The sequence below is a fragment of the Leptopilina heterotoma genome, unplaced genomic scaffold (assembly GCF_015476425.1).
Source record: "Leptopilina heterotoma isolate Lh14 unplaced genomic scaffold, ASM1547642v1 Lhet_312, whole genome shotgun sequence".
NCBI lineage: Eukaryota > Metazoa > Arthropoda > Insecta > Hymenoptera > Figitidae > Leptopilina > Leptopilina heterotoma.
This window is the reverse complement of record NW_025111013.1, coordinates 331,749-348,108: the sequence shown is the minus strand read 5'-3', so window position 1 is coordinate 348,108 and position 16,360 is coordinate 331,749. Positions and strand designations below refer to the sequence as shown.

The 16,360-nt window shown below is 24.4% G+C and overlaps 1 protein-coding gene across 2 annotated transcripts in view; it reads left to right on the top strand.

The window, feature by feature from the left end:
- Positions 1-847: 847 nt before the first annotated feature.
- LOC122504736 (putative epidermal cell surface receptor) overlaps positions 848-16,360 on the top strand; it is a 59,456-nt gene continuing 43,943 nt past the window's right edge. The window contains exon 1 of one of the 2 annotated variants that reach the window (XM_043615956.1): positions 848-2,221. In XM_043615956.1, coding sequence (XP_043471891.1) covers positions 2,119-2,221 — 103 coding nt within the window. In that variant the 5' untranslated portion in view covers positions 848-2,118. The remainder of the gene's footprint in view (positions 2,222-16,360) is intronic. The other variant, XM_043615955.1, reaches the window with a different exon arrangement.

Sequence of the window (16,360 nt, the reverse complement as noted above, 5' to 3'; positions counted from 1 at the left end):
ACTTTTTTTTATTTCAATTATTGACTGACTTTTTGCTATTATCAAAATTAGTAATTTTTAACATAATACTTTAGAGAATGTACATACATATTTACAATCTGTGAAAATTCTATTCCCGTAAAATTGTTTTCGAATTCAAAAATCTATACTTTACTAAACGGAAATGCAAAGTTCCATGTAGTATCATTTGCCTGTCAGTTCAATTTTTTTTTTTTAATTTTTTGAATAGCCTTGTATTGTACAAGAGCGTAAAGGTAACATAAGAAGTAAATTTCGGAATGAATGACGCCTCCAGAGACCGTTTTCTCGAGTGAAAAATCGTAGAAACATGCGGCATTCAACATTTGATGTTCGCATAATCATGTATGGTTCCACCCACAAAGTTGAGGCTTCCCAGGATTTCTTCAAAGGCCCTCTCTCTCTTTCTGTTCCTCTCTCTCCTTTTCTGTTCTTCTCTCTCTTTTTCTGTTCTTCTCTCTTTTCTTCTTTCTGTCTTTCTCTTTCTCTCTCGCTCTTTCTGTTTTTCTCTCTTTTGCTTTTTATGTCTTTCTCTTTCTCTCTTCTTCTTCTTTCTGTTCTTCTCTCTTTTCTTCTTTCTGTCTTTCTCTTTCTCTCTCACTCTTTGTGTCTTTTTCTGTCTTTTACTCTCTCTCTCGCTCTTTCTATTTTTTCCCTCTCTTTTTATTTTTTTTCTCTCTCCTTTTATTTTTTTTTCTCTCTCTTTCTATTTATTTCTCTCTCTTTCTATTTATTTCTCTCTCTAGACTACAGGATCTCAGAGGTGAGTCCGCAGGTAAGTGACTCGGTTATTCGGTCCATTCTAACCACCCAGTAGATGCGGAGTCTGCCCCGGCAAGGTGAGTGTATAAGAGAATTCCCTGGGCCCGGTTCGCCGTCGAAGGAGAGGAGGAATGAAAGGCAGCAACCAGCAGCAGCAATAACAACAGCAGCAACAGCAAAGTAAAGGAGGTAGAGAAGCCAGAAATCCCGCTCACCGGCGCATTTTACCTCGGGCCTCGGCACGGTCCGCACTCGGTCTCTCTCTCAATCACCACCACCACCACGTAAAATATAATAAAACTCCCCTCAACCTTCAGGAACGCATACTTTCTCCGCAACTCCTATTTTTTACAACTCTCCAATTTTTTCTCTCCTCAGTTCTCTCTGTGCTGTATATGTGTGTCTCTATAAGTTCGTGTGTGACGACAATATTCGTGTCTTGTGCTCCAACAGTGACCACCTTTTTTTTACTTTCCAAAAGAAGGTACTCTCAATCTAAATTCTCAATCTAAATTTATCTCAAACTCTTATTTTTAAAAGAGTTTGATTTTTTAGAAGAGTGTTTGTTCTCTATACATTTTTGAGAAGGAAAAGATTTTTGAATTCTGTTTTCGAAACAGGAAACAACTGAGAAGTGTTTTGTTTCACCGTAGTTTCGAAAATTCGGAGGAAGAAGAAAAAAGTGTTTCGAGCGGTACTGTTTTTTCAAATCTGGAAGAAGGAGAACCGAAAAGTGGAACTAAAAAGTAGAATCAAGAAGGAGAACCAAAAAGCAGAACTAAAAAACCAGAATCTAGAAGGAGAACCAAGAATCAGAATCAAAAAGCAGCATTAAGAAGGAGAACCAACAATCAGAATCTAAAAACAGAACTAAAAAGCACAAGCAGAAAGCAGAATCCATAAGGAGAAGCAAAAAAGCAGAACTAAAAAGCAAAACCAAGAATCAGAACCAAGAACCAGATTCAAAAATCAGAAAAAGCATCATCAAGAAGCAGAACCAAGAATAAAAAATCACAACTAAGAACCAGAATCAAGAAGAACTAAAAATCAGAATCAAGGAGAACCAAAAAGCAGAAAGAACCAAAAAACAGAAACAATAAAGAAGAACCAAAAAGGAGAGTTGAGAACTTGGAAAAGCTGTGAAAAAAAACAGAGGAGGAGCGTTGCCAGGGCAACAACAACAACGAGAGCTAGGCGCGATAATTCGCGCTGGTCGCGAGGACGAGTGTTGTTGTCTCTTTATTCAAAGTGAACTTTATGACCCGTGGTGTGTGAGTGCGACGACACGGCAAAGTGCTTGCGGTGGTGTTTGTGCATGAGAAATAATGCGGTAGGATCATGAGGATCCAGGAAAGATGGTTTCTGATCGCGACGGCGGCTGTTTGCTTCCTAGGCGCGGTTTTCTGTGCCACGGACGCGAACACATGGACCACGACACCCGGTGAGTTTCTTTTTTTGTTTTTGTTTTTTTCACCTCCAAAGCGAATATTATACAAAAGAGAGAAAAGAGAGGTTATATTATCAAATCTGCGTGGGACGCAGAATATGGTTCTGGAGAACGCTTCGAAACAGCGCAGAGAAAATTTCTCTCTCTCTCTCTCTCTCCCTCTCTTTCTTTCAAGACCAAAATTCTCTCTCTCTTTCCCTCTTGACACGGAAATATGGAAATTTTATCGTATTTTACTCTAGGCATCTTATCACTCTAGGCATTTTATCCCTGAATTTTAAAAAGTCCCACTTTATTGATGGAGAAATAGGAATATTTTCTTCTTCTTCCGTATGATATAAAATCTCAAGTTAACTGCCGTGAAATGTCATCGTCGTCATCATTGAATTCATACGATTCTTTGAAGAGTTTATGCGGAATTTATATTCTACCCGGAAATTACAGAAAACCGTTTTTCAGTTTCGTATTTTAAAAAATTGTCCCAAAGTTCCGAAAAAGAAAAGTTCGGGACAAGAACAACGAAAAATTAATTTCGCCTTTGAATTAAAATTTTATCCTCATTATTTTATGTCACTACAAAATAATTTAACAGTATGTACTATTTAATTTAATAAAAAATTGTTTTTAAATATTAAATTTGTCCCCAAAGTTTTAAACGTTCAAATGAACGAAACATTTTCAAATTTAAGGTTAGGTTTTACAAATTCTCTCCAAAAATTCTTTCTGCCCGAAAATTATTTTTCAATGCCAACAAAAATATTATTTCTTAATTAGTATGCAATATTATTATTTATTATAATTTTTTTCACACCTGACGCAAAATATAATTAAAATTATAAAATAATAAATAAAACAATAAAAATTATAAAATAATAAATAAAACAATAAAAATTATAAAATAATAATAAATAAAATAATAAAAATAGTAATAAAATGATAATAATAATAAAAGTTATTTTATTTTTCATTTATTTTTCATTAAAACCACTTTTATAAATTTTTCATTCACAGTTTTTCAAAGAATATCAAATTGAGATAAAAAAAAAATGCATCAAAATTGTTGCGAAGCAGCGTTTTTTGTCTCAATTTAATGGCCTTAAAAAATCTGTGATAGTAATAAAAATTAGAAACTTAAATTTTAATAATATAAAATTAAAATAAATAAATAATATTGCACTATGTAATAAATAATTTATTATGATCTACAATTTTTTATTTCCGTTTTTTATTTTAAATATAAAGTCAGTAACACAGTTTTTCTAAGGATATCAAATTGAGACAAAAAACGAATCAAAAGTGTTGCGAAGCAACATTTTGATTCATTTTTTGTCTCAATTTGATATCTTTAGATATACTGCGAATTTTTGAAAATATTTTTTGTGGAATAAATTTTGCCTCAAGTGTAAAAAAATTAATTATATATTTTCTAATTACTTAATTTAAATTTTTATTTATTATTTTATTTTCATTTTCTATTTATTTTATTTTGTTTATTATTTTATTTATATTTTATTTTCATTTTATTTTCATTTTATTTTGATTATTATTTTATTTATTATTTTATTTATTACTTTATTTATTATTATTTTATTTTTATTTTATTCCATTTTCTATAACGATTTGTCGCTGCTAATTGTCACTGCGACATTTGATTTCTAAGGTTATTTCGCGGTTGCGTTTTTTATTTTTTATTAATTTTTTTTTTTTTTTTTTTGCAAAAAACCAGTATTCTGATATTTTTTTTCTAAAAAGTGGTAATAATATTACGTTATTGTTACACTTTTTTCATATTTTTTTCCTTTTTTCTTTTTTTTTTTTTTATTGTCTATTATATGCATACTGAAACATTAAATCACGCTATTTTCTAATGCACTGAATTACGCGAGAGGCAATTTGAACGAAAAGAAAATATGAACATACCGTATGCGTTTTCTAATTAATTATCTCGTTAAATGTTCCATTACTTTTCAGTATTATACATCTCCAGTATAATAATTGATGCAATAGTGTTAAATTAAATAATAACTAATAACTGACTAAAATTATATAAAACGATAAAATAGAGAAAAAAAGATAATTAAAAAAATTATAATCAAAGTAGGTATATTCAGCCTTCTGCAATATTTCAATCATTTTAATTGGCATTTTTCTCTTCTTTTTTTTGTCAATTATCAACATACCAATATACCAATATTTGTAATTAATATTTTCCTAATTAAATATGATGTATTTCAATTTAATTAAGAAAATATTAAATAAATCAAGTGGACGTAATTAATAATTAAATCGTGTATTTTGAAAATAATTTAATTTTTTTCGAGAATTTTATTATGTGATTTAAAAAAAAAATTGAATTTCTCAGAATTTTTCTAAACTTTTAGAAAATAATTCAATAATTGAATTGAAATTTATAAAGAAGTTGGTAAAAATTTTAAAAATAATTCAATAATTGAATTGAGATTTATAAAGAATTTTATCAGAATTTTAAAAATAATTCAACAATTGAATTTAAATTTGTAAAAAATGCAGCCAAAATTTTGAAAATAAAAAATTTATTCAATAATTAAATTGAAATTTATAAAGAATTTTTCCAAAATTTTGAAAATAATTCAATTCGCTTTTCAAAAATTGAATTTCTCAAAATTTCTTTAAACTTTTCGAAAATAATTAAAATTCAATAATTGAATTGAGATTTATAATAAGAATTTTGTCAAAATTTAAAAAATAATTCAATAATTGAATTGAAATTTACAAAAAATTTTGTCAAAATTTAAAAAATAATTCAACAATTGAATTTAAATTTGTAAAAAATGTTGCCAAAATTTTCAAAATAAAAAAATTTATTCAATAATTGAATTGAAATTTATAAAGAATTTTTCCAAAATTTTCAAAATAATTCAATTCGCTTTTCAAAAATTTTATTATAATTTTTATCAAAAATTGAATTTCTCAAAATTTCTTTAAACTTTTCGAAAATAATTAAATTTTATCGAGAAATTTTATTAAAAAATTTTAAAAATGTAATTGAATTCTAAGAATATTGTATTAAAATTTTTTGAAATTAATTGAATTTGAAAAGATTTAAATTGCAATTTCAGAAAATTTTAATTTCAATTGATTTTAATTAAAAATTCTAAAAAAAAAGATGGTTTTTGAAAAATTTTTAAATTTCTTTTTAAATTAGTTCAATTTTTGAACGTAATATTTAATTCGAAAATTTTTAAATTATTGAAATATCACGAAATTGATTTAATATAAAATTGTATATTAAGTGGATTTCAGAAATAATTTATATGATCTTTTTATTTCCATTCAATAAATAATAATTATTGAATTCTCAAGTAACTTTCTCGAAAATTATTAAAAAATTAATATAGACAATCAGAAGTATTTCAGTTAAAAATTCCATAAAACAATAATTGAATTGTAATGTAAAAATAATTTTAGTATAAATCTTTTAATAATTATGAAAACTTACTAAGTAGATTGTCTTCTTTTATAGACATTGAATCCCGAAATGCAAAGTTATAACATTTCCGCTTATTATATCTTCATATTCTTGTCAAATAATCCGATTTTTATTTATTTTTTGTATTAAGTATATAAAATCATTTTCCTATATAAATTGTGAGGCGCAATTTCAAAATCCTCTCAAATGATTAGTTCAATTTGTTATAGTTATATAATACTTGTATAAATTAATACTCGAATAATTATTTTGCTATCCTTGGCATTAGCGGGATATGTATTAATTACGACATTTAATATATGATGCAACAAGATACTAATTCTACCGACAACTATAAAATTTTGTGATAATCAGAAAATATCTACTCCTTTGACTTTGTAAACAAGTATTAAAATTTTAAAAATACATTTATCTACCTGTTAATTGGATCGTAAATTCAAATTTAGTAAATGGTATTTAAAAAATTAGTATAAAAACTAGTATAAAAAATAGTATAAAAATTAGTATTTAAAAAATTATTTTTGGAATTATAAATTAATACTATAATTATATTATTAATTAAATTATAATCCACTGACCATGGAGAGTAGTTAAAATGAATTTTTGAATCAAAAATCTGTTTCTGTTTCAAAATTTCAAAAGACCGGAAATTTTATTTATAGTTTCATGAAACAGTAAAAGTTGTTTACTATTTTTTTTCGGTTATTTTAATTCATTTTTTTTTTCAGTTACGAAAGAGTCGTAAACGAAAAAAAATTTTATTAGAAAAACCAAATTTTGAATAAATATTTCAAAAATGTTTTCCATATAAAAAAAACTTTGAATATCGTTTGCTTTTTTGTTAGCTTGTTTATTAATATTTAATATTCAGTCTCGTGAAATGAAATTCGATATTTTTTTTCAAAAGAGGATTTAAACAGAAAATAAAAATAAAAAAAGAATCAGGGACTTGAAGGGCCTTAGGCGACAATAAATATGCTATATAGGATTAGTGGAGCAGATTATTTAAAAAGTAGGACAAGATTAAAGGTTCACCTGTGTGCCTTCTACCTTGAGACGAGATTCGCCATAATTTCATTTTTTTTTTTTTACTTTTTCTAAACTCTAAATATATTGTTGTGTGTAAATCATTCGCAAAATTCTGCATAATGCAGAAAAATTTACATATTTATTAAAGTGAAGCCTGCATTTCTAAATTTAAATTTAGCATTGAATGGGAAAATTTATATTAGGTTTTGTGTATATATATAAGAAGGCTCTTTAAGTTTTGTTTCACCTAATTGTTTATTTTTATATCGACAACTTCCTTTAAAATTTACATTTTTACTCTAGCCGCAAATTGTTTCCTTCCTTGAAAATTAGCACTTTCAAAATAGAAACTACTTTCCACTGGAAATTACTTTCTTTAATACATATCACTATTTGTTTTAATGATCGTTTTTTTTTTAATTCAAATTTATTGATGGTTTATAATTGTTAATGGAAATTTATAAATTATTGATAATCATTTTTTTAATAACTAAATAATTGTTATTATTTATTGTCGAAAGTTTTATAATAAAATTTTTCGAAAGGGGCAAAAGAATTCAATTATTTTCAATTTTCGATACAAATTTTAATAAAATTCTTCGAACGAATTCAATTATTTTCAATTTTTTAATCAAATTTCTCAAAAGAATTCAATTATTTTTACAAAATTTGTAAAAAATTTTCTGAGAAGTTCAATTATTAAATTTTTTTTAAATCCAGGAAAATAATTGAATTATTTTTGAAAATTTCAATTTAAAATATTTTTAAATTCAATTATTTTTGAAAATTTCAATTCGAAACATTTTTAAGTTCAATTATTTTGAAAAATTTCAATTTGAAACCTTTTGAAATTCAATTATTTTTGAAAATTACAATTTGAAACCTTTTGAAATTCAATTATTTTTTGTAATTTTAAAGTAGAATAATATTTAAAATACAAATTTTCAAAATTTTCGAAATTTATTTATTTTTAAAGTTTTCAATTAAAATATTCCGAAATTTCAATTTAAAACTTTTTGAAATTCAATTATTTATAAAAATTGTAAACAAAAATCTACTACTATTCAATTATTTTTTTAATTTTTGTAACTGCAAAAATAATTTAATTCTAACAAAGAATTTTTTTAAATATTTGAAAAATATTGAAGTGACTTATAAATAATTTTATAAACATTTTTGAAAATCATTGAAAATTTCTCTGAAGAATTTTATAATTTATGTAAATAATTGAATTTCTTGCGAAGAATTTTACCATTTTTGAAAATAATCAAAATTACTTCAAAGATTTTTCTTAAAATCTTTAAAAATAATAATTGAATCCTTTAGAGATATCTTATTCAAAAATAAAAAATAATTGAATTAAGACAAAGTATTTTATTATTCATAAAAATAATTGCATTTTTGCGAAGAGTTTATTAAAATTTTTAAAAAATTCAATTCTTATATATAACTTTATAAACATTTTTTAAAATAATTGAAAATTTCTCTGAAAAATTTTATTATTTATGAAAATAATTGAATTTTTGCGAAAAATTTATTAAAATTTTAGAAAAAATTCAATTAAAAGCATTTTTGATAAAAATAATTGAAAATTCCTTGAAAGAATTTTATTATTTAAAAAAAAATAATTGAATTTTTGAGAAGAATTTATTAAAATTAAAAAAAATTGAATTCTTTCTAGAAATTTTATTCAAAAATAAAAAATAATTGAATTTATACAAAGTATTTTATTATTCATAAAAATAATTGAATTTTTAAGAACAGTTTGTATAAAATTTTTAAAAAATTCAATTTTTATAAATAATTTTATAAACATTTTTGAAAATAATTGAAAATTTCTCTGCAGAATTTTATTATTTGTGAAAATAATTGAATTCTTGCGAAGAATTTATTAAAATTTTTAAAAATAAATTTATAAACAACTGAAAATAATTGAAAATTCCTCGGAAGAATTTTATTATTTTAAAAAAAATAATTGAATTTTTGAGAAGAATTTATTAAAATTGAATAAAAATGGAATGCTTTCGAGAAATTTTATTCAAAAACAAAAAATAATTGAATTTGTACAAAGTATTTTATTATTCATAAAAATAATTGAATTCTTGCGAAGAATTTATTAAAATTCCAAAAAAAAAATTGAATTTATAAACAATTTTATAAAAAATTTTGAAAATAATTGAAAATTCCTATGAAGAATTTTATTCTTTATGAAAATAATTGAATTTTTGCAAAGAATTTATTAAATTTAGAAAAATTGAATTCTTTCAAGAAATTATTGTAATTAAATAAATTGTAAAAATTTTGAATCTGAAATTATTCAAAAATGGAAATTTACGTTTGAAATTCAAGAAATTTAATATTTTTCTAGTACTTTTGATAAAATTCCCTGACTTTTCTCTGACTAATTTTACTTTCCCTGTCTTTTTCCCAAATTAAATTTTTTTCTGACAGCAATTAAAAAAAATGTAATTTTTTCTGTCAGCAATTAAGAAAAAAGTAATTTTTTCTGACAGCAATTAGAAGAAATGTAATTTTTTTCTGGCAGAAATTAGAAAAATGTATTTTTTTTCTGACAGCAATTAGAAGAAATGTAATTTTTTTCTGGCAGAAATTAGAAAAATGTAATTTTTTTCTATCAGCTATTAAAAAGAATAAAATTTTTTCCTGGCACCAATTTTTGAAAAAAAAGTAATTTTTTTTGTCAGCAGCAGCAGGAGAAGCAATAATTTTTTGTCCTCGTTGCGAATAAATAAAAGAAGTGTTTGCGACCACCCGGTATATGCAATATACGATCGCGAGTCGTCGCCATCTTCAAACTGAGGTTCACGATCTCACCTGTCTCACTCTATTCTTCCTTCTCTCCTTATTTTCCCTCTGTCCTTCTCGCCCTTTGTACTTCCCTCTCGCTCCAGCATTCATCTTTCGCCCTTTTCCTTCCTCCTTTACACTCCCTTCGTGTTCTTCCTCCCCTTTCTCTTTTTCATCTTGTTTTCGAATGGAGATAGCAAGTGCAGAATGAGAGAAAAAATCTTTGCCAAGAAACGAAAAGAAACACACCCAGAAAATACAGTTTCTCTCATCCCCAATTTTTTTTTTATTTTTTAATTTTTAAGTTTAATTACACATTTTTTAACTTTAATTACAATTTTTCTAAGTTTATCAAATTGAGACAAAAAAATGTATCAAAATTGTTGCAACAATTTTGATACGTTTTTTTTGTCTCAATTTGATAAACTTTGAAAAATTATGTTCCACCGAAAAAAACAAATTTCACTTTAATTTTTTTTTTTAGGACCAAAATCCATTTGATGTTGCAATTTTAGTTTTTAACTTTTCTCTCAAGATAAAAATTCTAATTTATATTTTAATTAGAAATTTTGCTATTTGCTACAAATTCATAAAATTGTGTTTTAATTGTGTAATAACATAGTATGCGGAGAGACCGTGCCTGATCCAATTCTGTGATTCTTTCTTTCTTTCTTTTCTTTTCTCTTCTTTTTTTTTACGTCTGTAAAAACCATCTCGCGCAATTCTAACTGCCACCATTCAGCAATTACTGTTTATATATATATAAGCAAAGTAAGATCTTTATAAAGAAGAGTATTAAAGGCAAAGTGCACTACTAAGGAACTACGCTCTGAATGGGCGACAATAAAAATAAAATTTGAAAGTTTTGAATTTTTTTTTCATCTCCTCGTCTCGAATGCAGAGTCAATATTGCGAATAGAGGCGACGATAAAAATAATCATTTTACAAGCTGAGAACAATTTATATTGGAAACGAAGGAATTACAATAATTTTCGAAAACTTTATCTAACAACCCTCAAATTTTTCTTTCTCTGTGAAATTTTTAATTTATTACAGGCATCGCACTCGATAATAAATTTTAAAAAAAGTAGCTCTAAGACTAAAAAAACAAGTAAAAAAGTAGCTATCGAAAAATTAAATTTAACGACTGAAAAAACTCGTCTTAGATAATTCTCAAAAATTATATTCTGTATTTTATTTCCCTACGACTTTTTTTCTAAATTTCATTAAAAATATTTAATTTTTTTGAAAATAATTGAATTCCACCGAAGAATTTTATTAAAATTACCTTGAAGTCAATTGAAATTTACGAAGAATTTAAAAAAAATTTTTTTAATAATTGAATTGTTTTCAACGACAATTACAAATTTTTTACAATAATTGAATATCTCAAAACTTTTTTTAAAACTTTTTGAAAATAATTCAATTTCTTCTACAAATTTTATTAAAAAATTGAATTTATGTCAAGTATTTTATTATTTACGAAAATAATTGAATTTATATGAAGTATTTTATTATTTACGAAAATAATTGAATTTATGTGAAGTCTTTTATTATTTATCAAAATAATTTAATTCTAGTAAAGAATTTTATTATTTATAAAAATAATTGAATTCTTTCGACAAATTTATTAAAAAATTGAAAATAATTGAATTCCATCAAAAGAATTTTATAAAAAATTACATTAAAGTCAATTAAAATTTATAAAGAATTTTGACAAAAATTAAAAAAAAAATTTTTATTAAAAATATTTAATTTTTTTCTTTTCCGCCAAGAACTTTAATTCTACATTCTTTAAAATTTAAATTTTAAATTTACAAATTTTGATTTAAAATTTTTAATTTTCTAACTTTTAAATTCAAATTATTCAAAAATACGATTTATATTTGAAAATAATTTTAAAACGTAAGAAAATATATGTAAAATTCTTTAAATAATAAAATTCTATTTCAATTAAATTCGACAAAACTTCTAATATTCAATTATTATCTAACATTTTAACTGAAATTCATTTTTTAATTCTTATTTCAAATTTCTACGAGAATTCAATTATTTAAATGCAAAAATAAATAATTTACTAAATTTAAAATTGAATTCTGATAAAGAATTGTATCAAAATTTTTAAAAATAATTGAGTTCTTGTAACGAATTTTATTAAACTTTTTTAAAAATAATTTAATACTTGCGAAGTATTTTAACACAATTTTTAGGAATAATTGCATTTTTTTGAGAAATTAATTAAAACTTATATATTAAAAATAATTGAAAAATCTTGTCATGAGTTTTATTTGTTTATAAAAATAATTGAATTCTTGCAAAGAATTTGATTAAAATTACATTAAAGTCAATTGAAATTTATGAAGAATTTTGTCAAAATTTTTAAAATAATTGAATTGTTTTCAACAATTTTATTACAATTTTTGATAATAATTGAATAACTCAAAATTTTTAAAAACTTTAAAATATAATTCAATTTCTTCTCCAAATTTCATTAAAAAGTAAAAAATAATTGAATTCTGACGAAGAATTTTATTAAAATTTTTTGAATTGCAATTAAAATCTTAAGAAGAATTTGCAGTAAATTGTATTAAAAATAATTGAATATTCTACTTTATCAAAAAAATTTTTCAATAGAATTTTTAAAGAATTTTCTTAAACGTTTTTAAAAATTCTCGTGAAAATTTTTATTATTTGTGAAAGTAATTGAAATTATGTGAATCATAGTGAAGAATATTTACATTTTTTTTAAATAATTAAATTCTCATGGAAATTTTTATTTTTTTTTGTGAAAATAATTGAAAAATTGCAACGAATTTTATAGAAATTTAAAAAAAATAATTGAACTCTAGAAAATAATTTCATCATTTATGAAAGTAGTTGAAATTATGTGAATCATAGCGAAGAATTTTATTACTTTTTTTAAAAAATTGAATTTTCATGGAAAAATTTTATTATTTGAATTTCCATAGAAAGTTAATTGTTTGTATGAATAATTGAATTCTGTCGATAAATTATACTAAAATTTTTGAAAAATAATTGAATTCTTAAGAAGAATTGTATTGAAAATAATTGAATTGTACCGGAATATTTTATAAAAATTAGAATTTTATTAACTAAATCTTGTAAAGAATTTTGTCAAAATTTTTTTAAATAATAAAACAAAGAATTTTATTTAATTTTTTAAAAAATAATTGAATTTTTCAGCAGATTTTTCCTAAACCTTTTATTAAAAATAATTGAATTTTTTCTAGAAAATTGATTTAAAAGAAAGTTATAGAAAGAATTTTGTTTGAATTTTCACTTTAAAAATTCTAAAAATAATTGAATTCTTTCGATAAAATTTAAAAAAATTGAAAATAATTGAATTCCACCAAAGAATTTTATTAAACCTACATTGAAGTAAATTGAAATTTAAGACGAATTTTGCCAAAATTTTAAAAATAGTTTAATTGTTTTCCACAACAATTATAATTTTTTACAATAATTGAATATCTCAACATTTTTTATTCAACTTTTTGAAAATAATTCAATTTCACAAATTTTATTAAAAAAAATTGAATTTCCGAGAAGAAAATTTTTTCGAGTACCTCTAATGTTTTTTGGATTGAATCGAAATATTCTTTAGGGTCAGGGAAAAAGTGGAAAAAATCTATTTATCCAAAATCTTCGTAGTTCGTATTTTAGACGACGAAGCGAAAAAGAAATCTGTCGTTTGCGCCCCTAGAGTCTTTAACCTCAACGAACTCACGCACTTGCAATATATTCTGCCTCCCGCCGTTGCCACTGCCAGCACTTCGCCCTTAAACCCTTTCGCTCGCAAAGTTTCTTTCTCACTCAGCCAGCACGCGGATTTTACGCAGATTCTTTTGCGCCAATCACGCACGAAGGCAAAGCCAGATACTTATTCAGCATCACCTGCGAGCAGAGCTCTGCATTCTGCATTCTCAATTTCTCTTCTGGAATTCCCAAGCCTCATAGGTCCTGAAATCGTCTCATTCAACTATAATAATAATAAAAAAAAAATAAACAGAGTACTTTATGATTAAAAATGATTTTAACAATTTTTAACAAATTTGTCCAAATTTAAGTAGTATTTTATTTAAAGAAAATAAATAATCAATTAGATAAAAAGATTCGTCAAAATAAATGATGGGCACAGTGCCCAAAGGTTTTCGAAATTCCTAAAATCCGTTTTTTTTTTTTTTTTTTTTTTGATGTAAATAATAAATTCTAGTGAAATTAAGGGCCGTGATGAAGAAAATGATAAATAAGGGACAGTAAACAGGTATTCCTGTAAGAATTTTTCCTACCGGTTCTAAGAGTGACTATATAACGGCTCTGTGTCGAAGTATACGAGAAGGGGCCTTATTGGGGAGAATAGAAGGGGAAAGAACAAGTTGGTAACGCGAGGCATCATAGTTCATAGTGCCCACTATACTATAATATGTACAATAAAACTATAGCTGACCCTATGCGCGCAGATATATACAGTGCCTCCTCGGATGAGTTCATCCAGAAATAAGAATCATAAACCATACACCTTATTATTATCACATGGAAAGTTCTTCTACTTTACTGTATCACATAATACCACACAATTTTGTATATCTATGTGAAATTTGAAAATTATTATTTATTGTTTTGTTGTATATTTAGAATAATTATTGCTCCTCAATTATATAGAAAACACAACAGAAAACAAAAAATAATTCTCGAATACGAAGACCGAGAAAGGAAATCGAAAAATCATGAACGACTTCGTCTGCGGATGTAAATTACAGACTTTTCAATAAATTTCCACAATTATATCGAGTATATGACAATTTATTATTATTATTTTAAGATTGCGGCTAAGCAACGAATAATGGAAAGTCGACATCCGCACTAAATAAAATTACAATCTACGAATTGATTTTTTTTCTATACTATTAACATTATCAAAAAAGTGTCTTTTTCGCGACATTTCTTCCATGCACAAACCGGCATCGGACTCAATTATTTTCAGAATTTTTAATTCGGTCTGGAAATCAGAGAAAAGTTAAAGAAAGAAAAAATTAAATTTTTTGTGACAACCCTGTAAGTGCATTTATATGAGTATTCATAACTGCATTTATAGGTGTATTCATAGGTGCATTTCTAGGTGTATTCATAGGTGCATTTATAGGTGTATTCCTAGGTGCATTTATAGGTGCATTCCTAGGTGCATTTATAGCTGTATTCATATGTGCATTTATAGCTGTATTCATATGTGCATTTATATTGGTGTACACAATACAGATTTGTTTCCAAGTGTCAGACAGTCACATTTGCGATTGTACACGCTTTGGACTAGAATCCACTGTTGAATGGTGTTGGATACCACGAAGAAAACTCTTGTGCATTTACATCCATTGAACTTTTTGTTATATAGAGAAGAGAGGTATTTGTATTTACGATACGACTCGTTACTGCGAGGTAACCGAAGTCATGCGGTATATCGAACGTGCTTTGAAAGAGTGAGAACTATAAGTGCACTACTATACAGATATTGTGGCAAGATGGGGTTTAGGTTAAGAGAGGAAGTCAACTCTATCCAATTTCCAAGAGGACTCTCAGATTTCTTCTTATTATTATAGGGATCATCTCTCAAATTTCTCTATTATATATTTATATCCAGTAGAAATTATGCCAAATTGTTTTCATAAGCGCAATTCTCCTCTATATACGTAAATCAATCTATTCGTTAAAAAAAAGAAGGTCCTTAGTGTCATTTTTCAAAAAGCACTTTGCTTTTTGAAAAATGACACTAAGGACCGATTTCACTAACACCTAAAAGTTAACATTAAATCCTTAACCATCCAATCATGATCCGTTAAATTGACTTCAATCATTGATTTTTATCATTGATTAATCAGGGCTCGAAGCAGTGAAACTATTTAAAAATACTGACTTTACGGACCAAAAATTAAAAATTAAGGACCATTTACGGACCAACTGACAGAAATAGATTCAGTCCGAATCAAATAAGAGAACATTTTACTTAAAACTAGAAATTCAATTTTATCATAATTCTATAAAACATGAAGAACTCAATAACTCCGAGTCTTCGACTCGAAGTCATCGATTTCTTCATGTTTTATTATATTATAATAATTAATAATAATTATTAATAAAAATAATTCATAATAATGAAAATCATTATCAATCAAATTATTATTTTTAAGAATTTTTATCTAAAATTATTCTTTATATCGATTATCTATATTAATTTTTAATAATTTTCGAAAAAGTTCTTTGACAATTTTCAAATTCATTTCCTTACAATATTCAATTTTACGAAGTTTCAATTATTCGTTAATTCTTTAATTAAATAAATATTAGAAAATTTCTATTTAAAAAAAATAATATTAAAAAAACTCAATTAAACTTTTTCAAAAAAATTAATTACAAAATTCAATTATTTTTAAAAATTCCCGCTCTATTGCTTTTAATATTATTCTATTATCTAAAAGTTGAACTGAAATTCATTTTTATGAAAATGAAAATCAATTTTTATTAGAAAATTCCACTAGAATTCAATTATTTAAAATTTTAAATACAAATTTAAATGTAAAAATGCAAATAAATAATTTATTGAATAATTGAACGTTTCTTAAAATTCAATTCCCATAAAAAATCGTTAACAACAAATTTTCAAATAATTGAATTCATATCAACGAATTTTAATAAAATTTTTAAGAATAATTACATTTTTAGAGAAATTCGATTAAAATTGTATTAAAAATAAATAAAATAATTGAAATTCTGCATTGAATTTTATTATTTATAAAAATAATTGAATTTTTCCG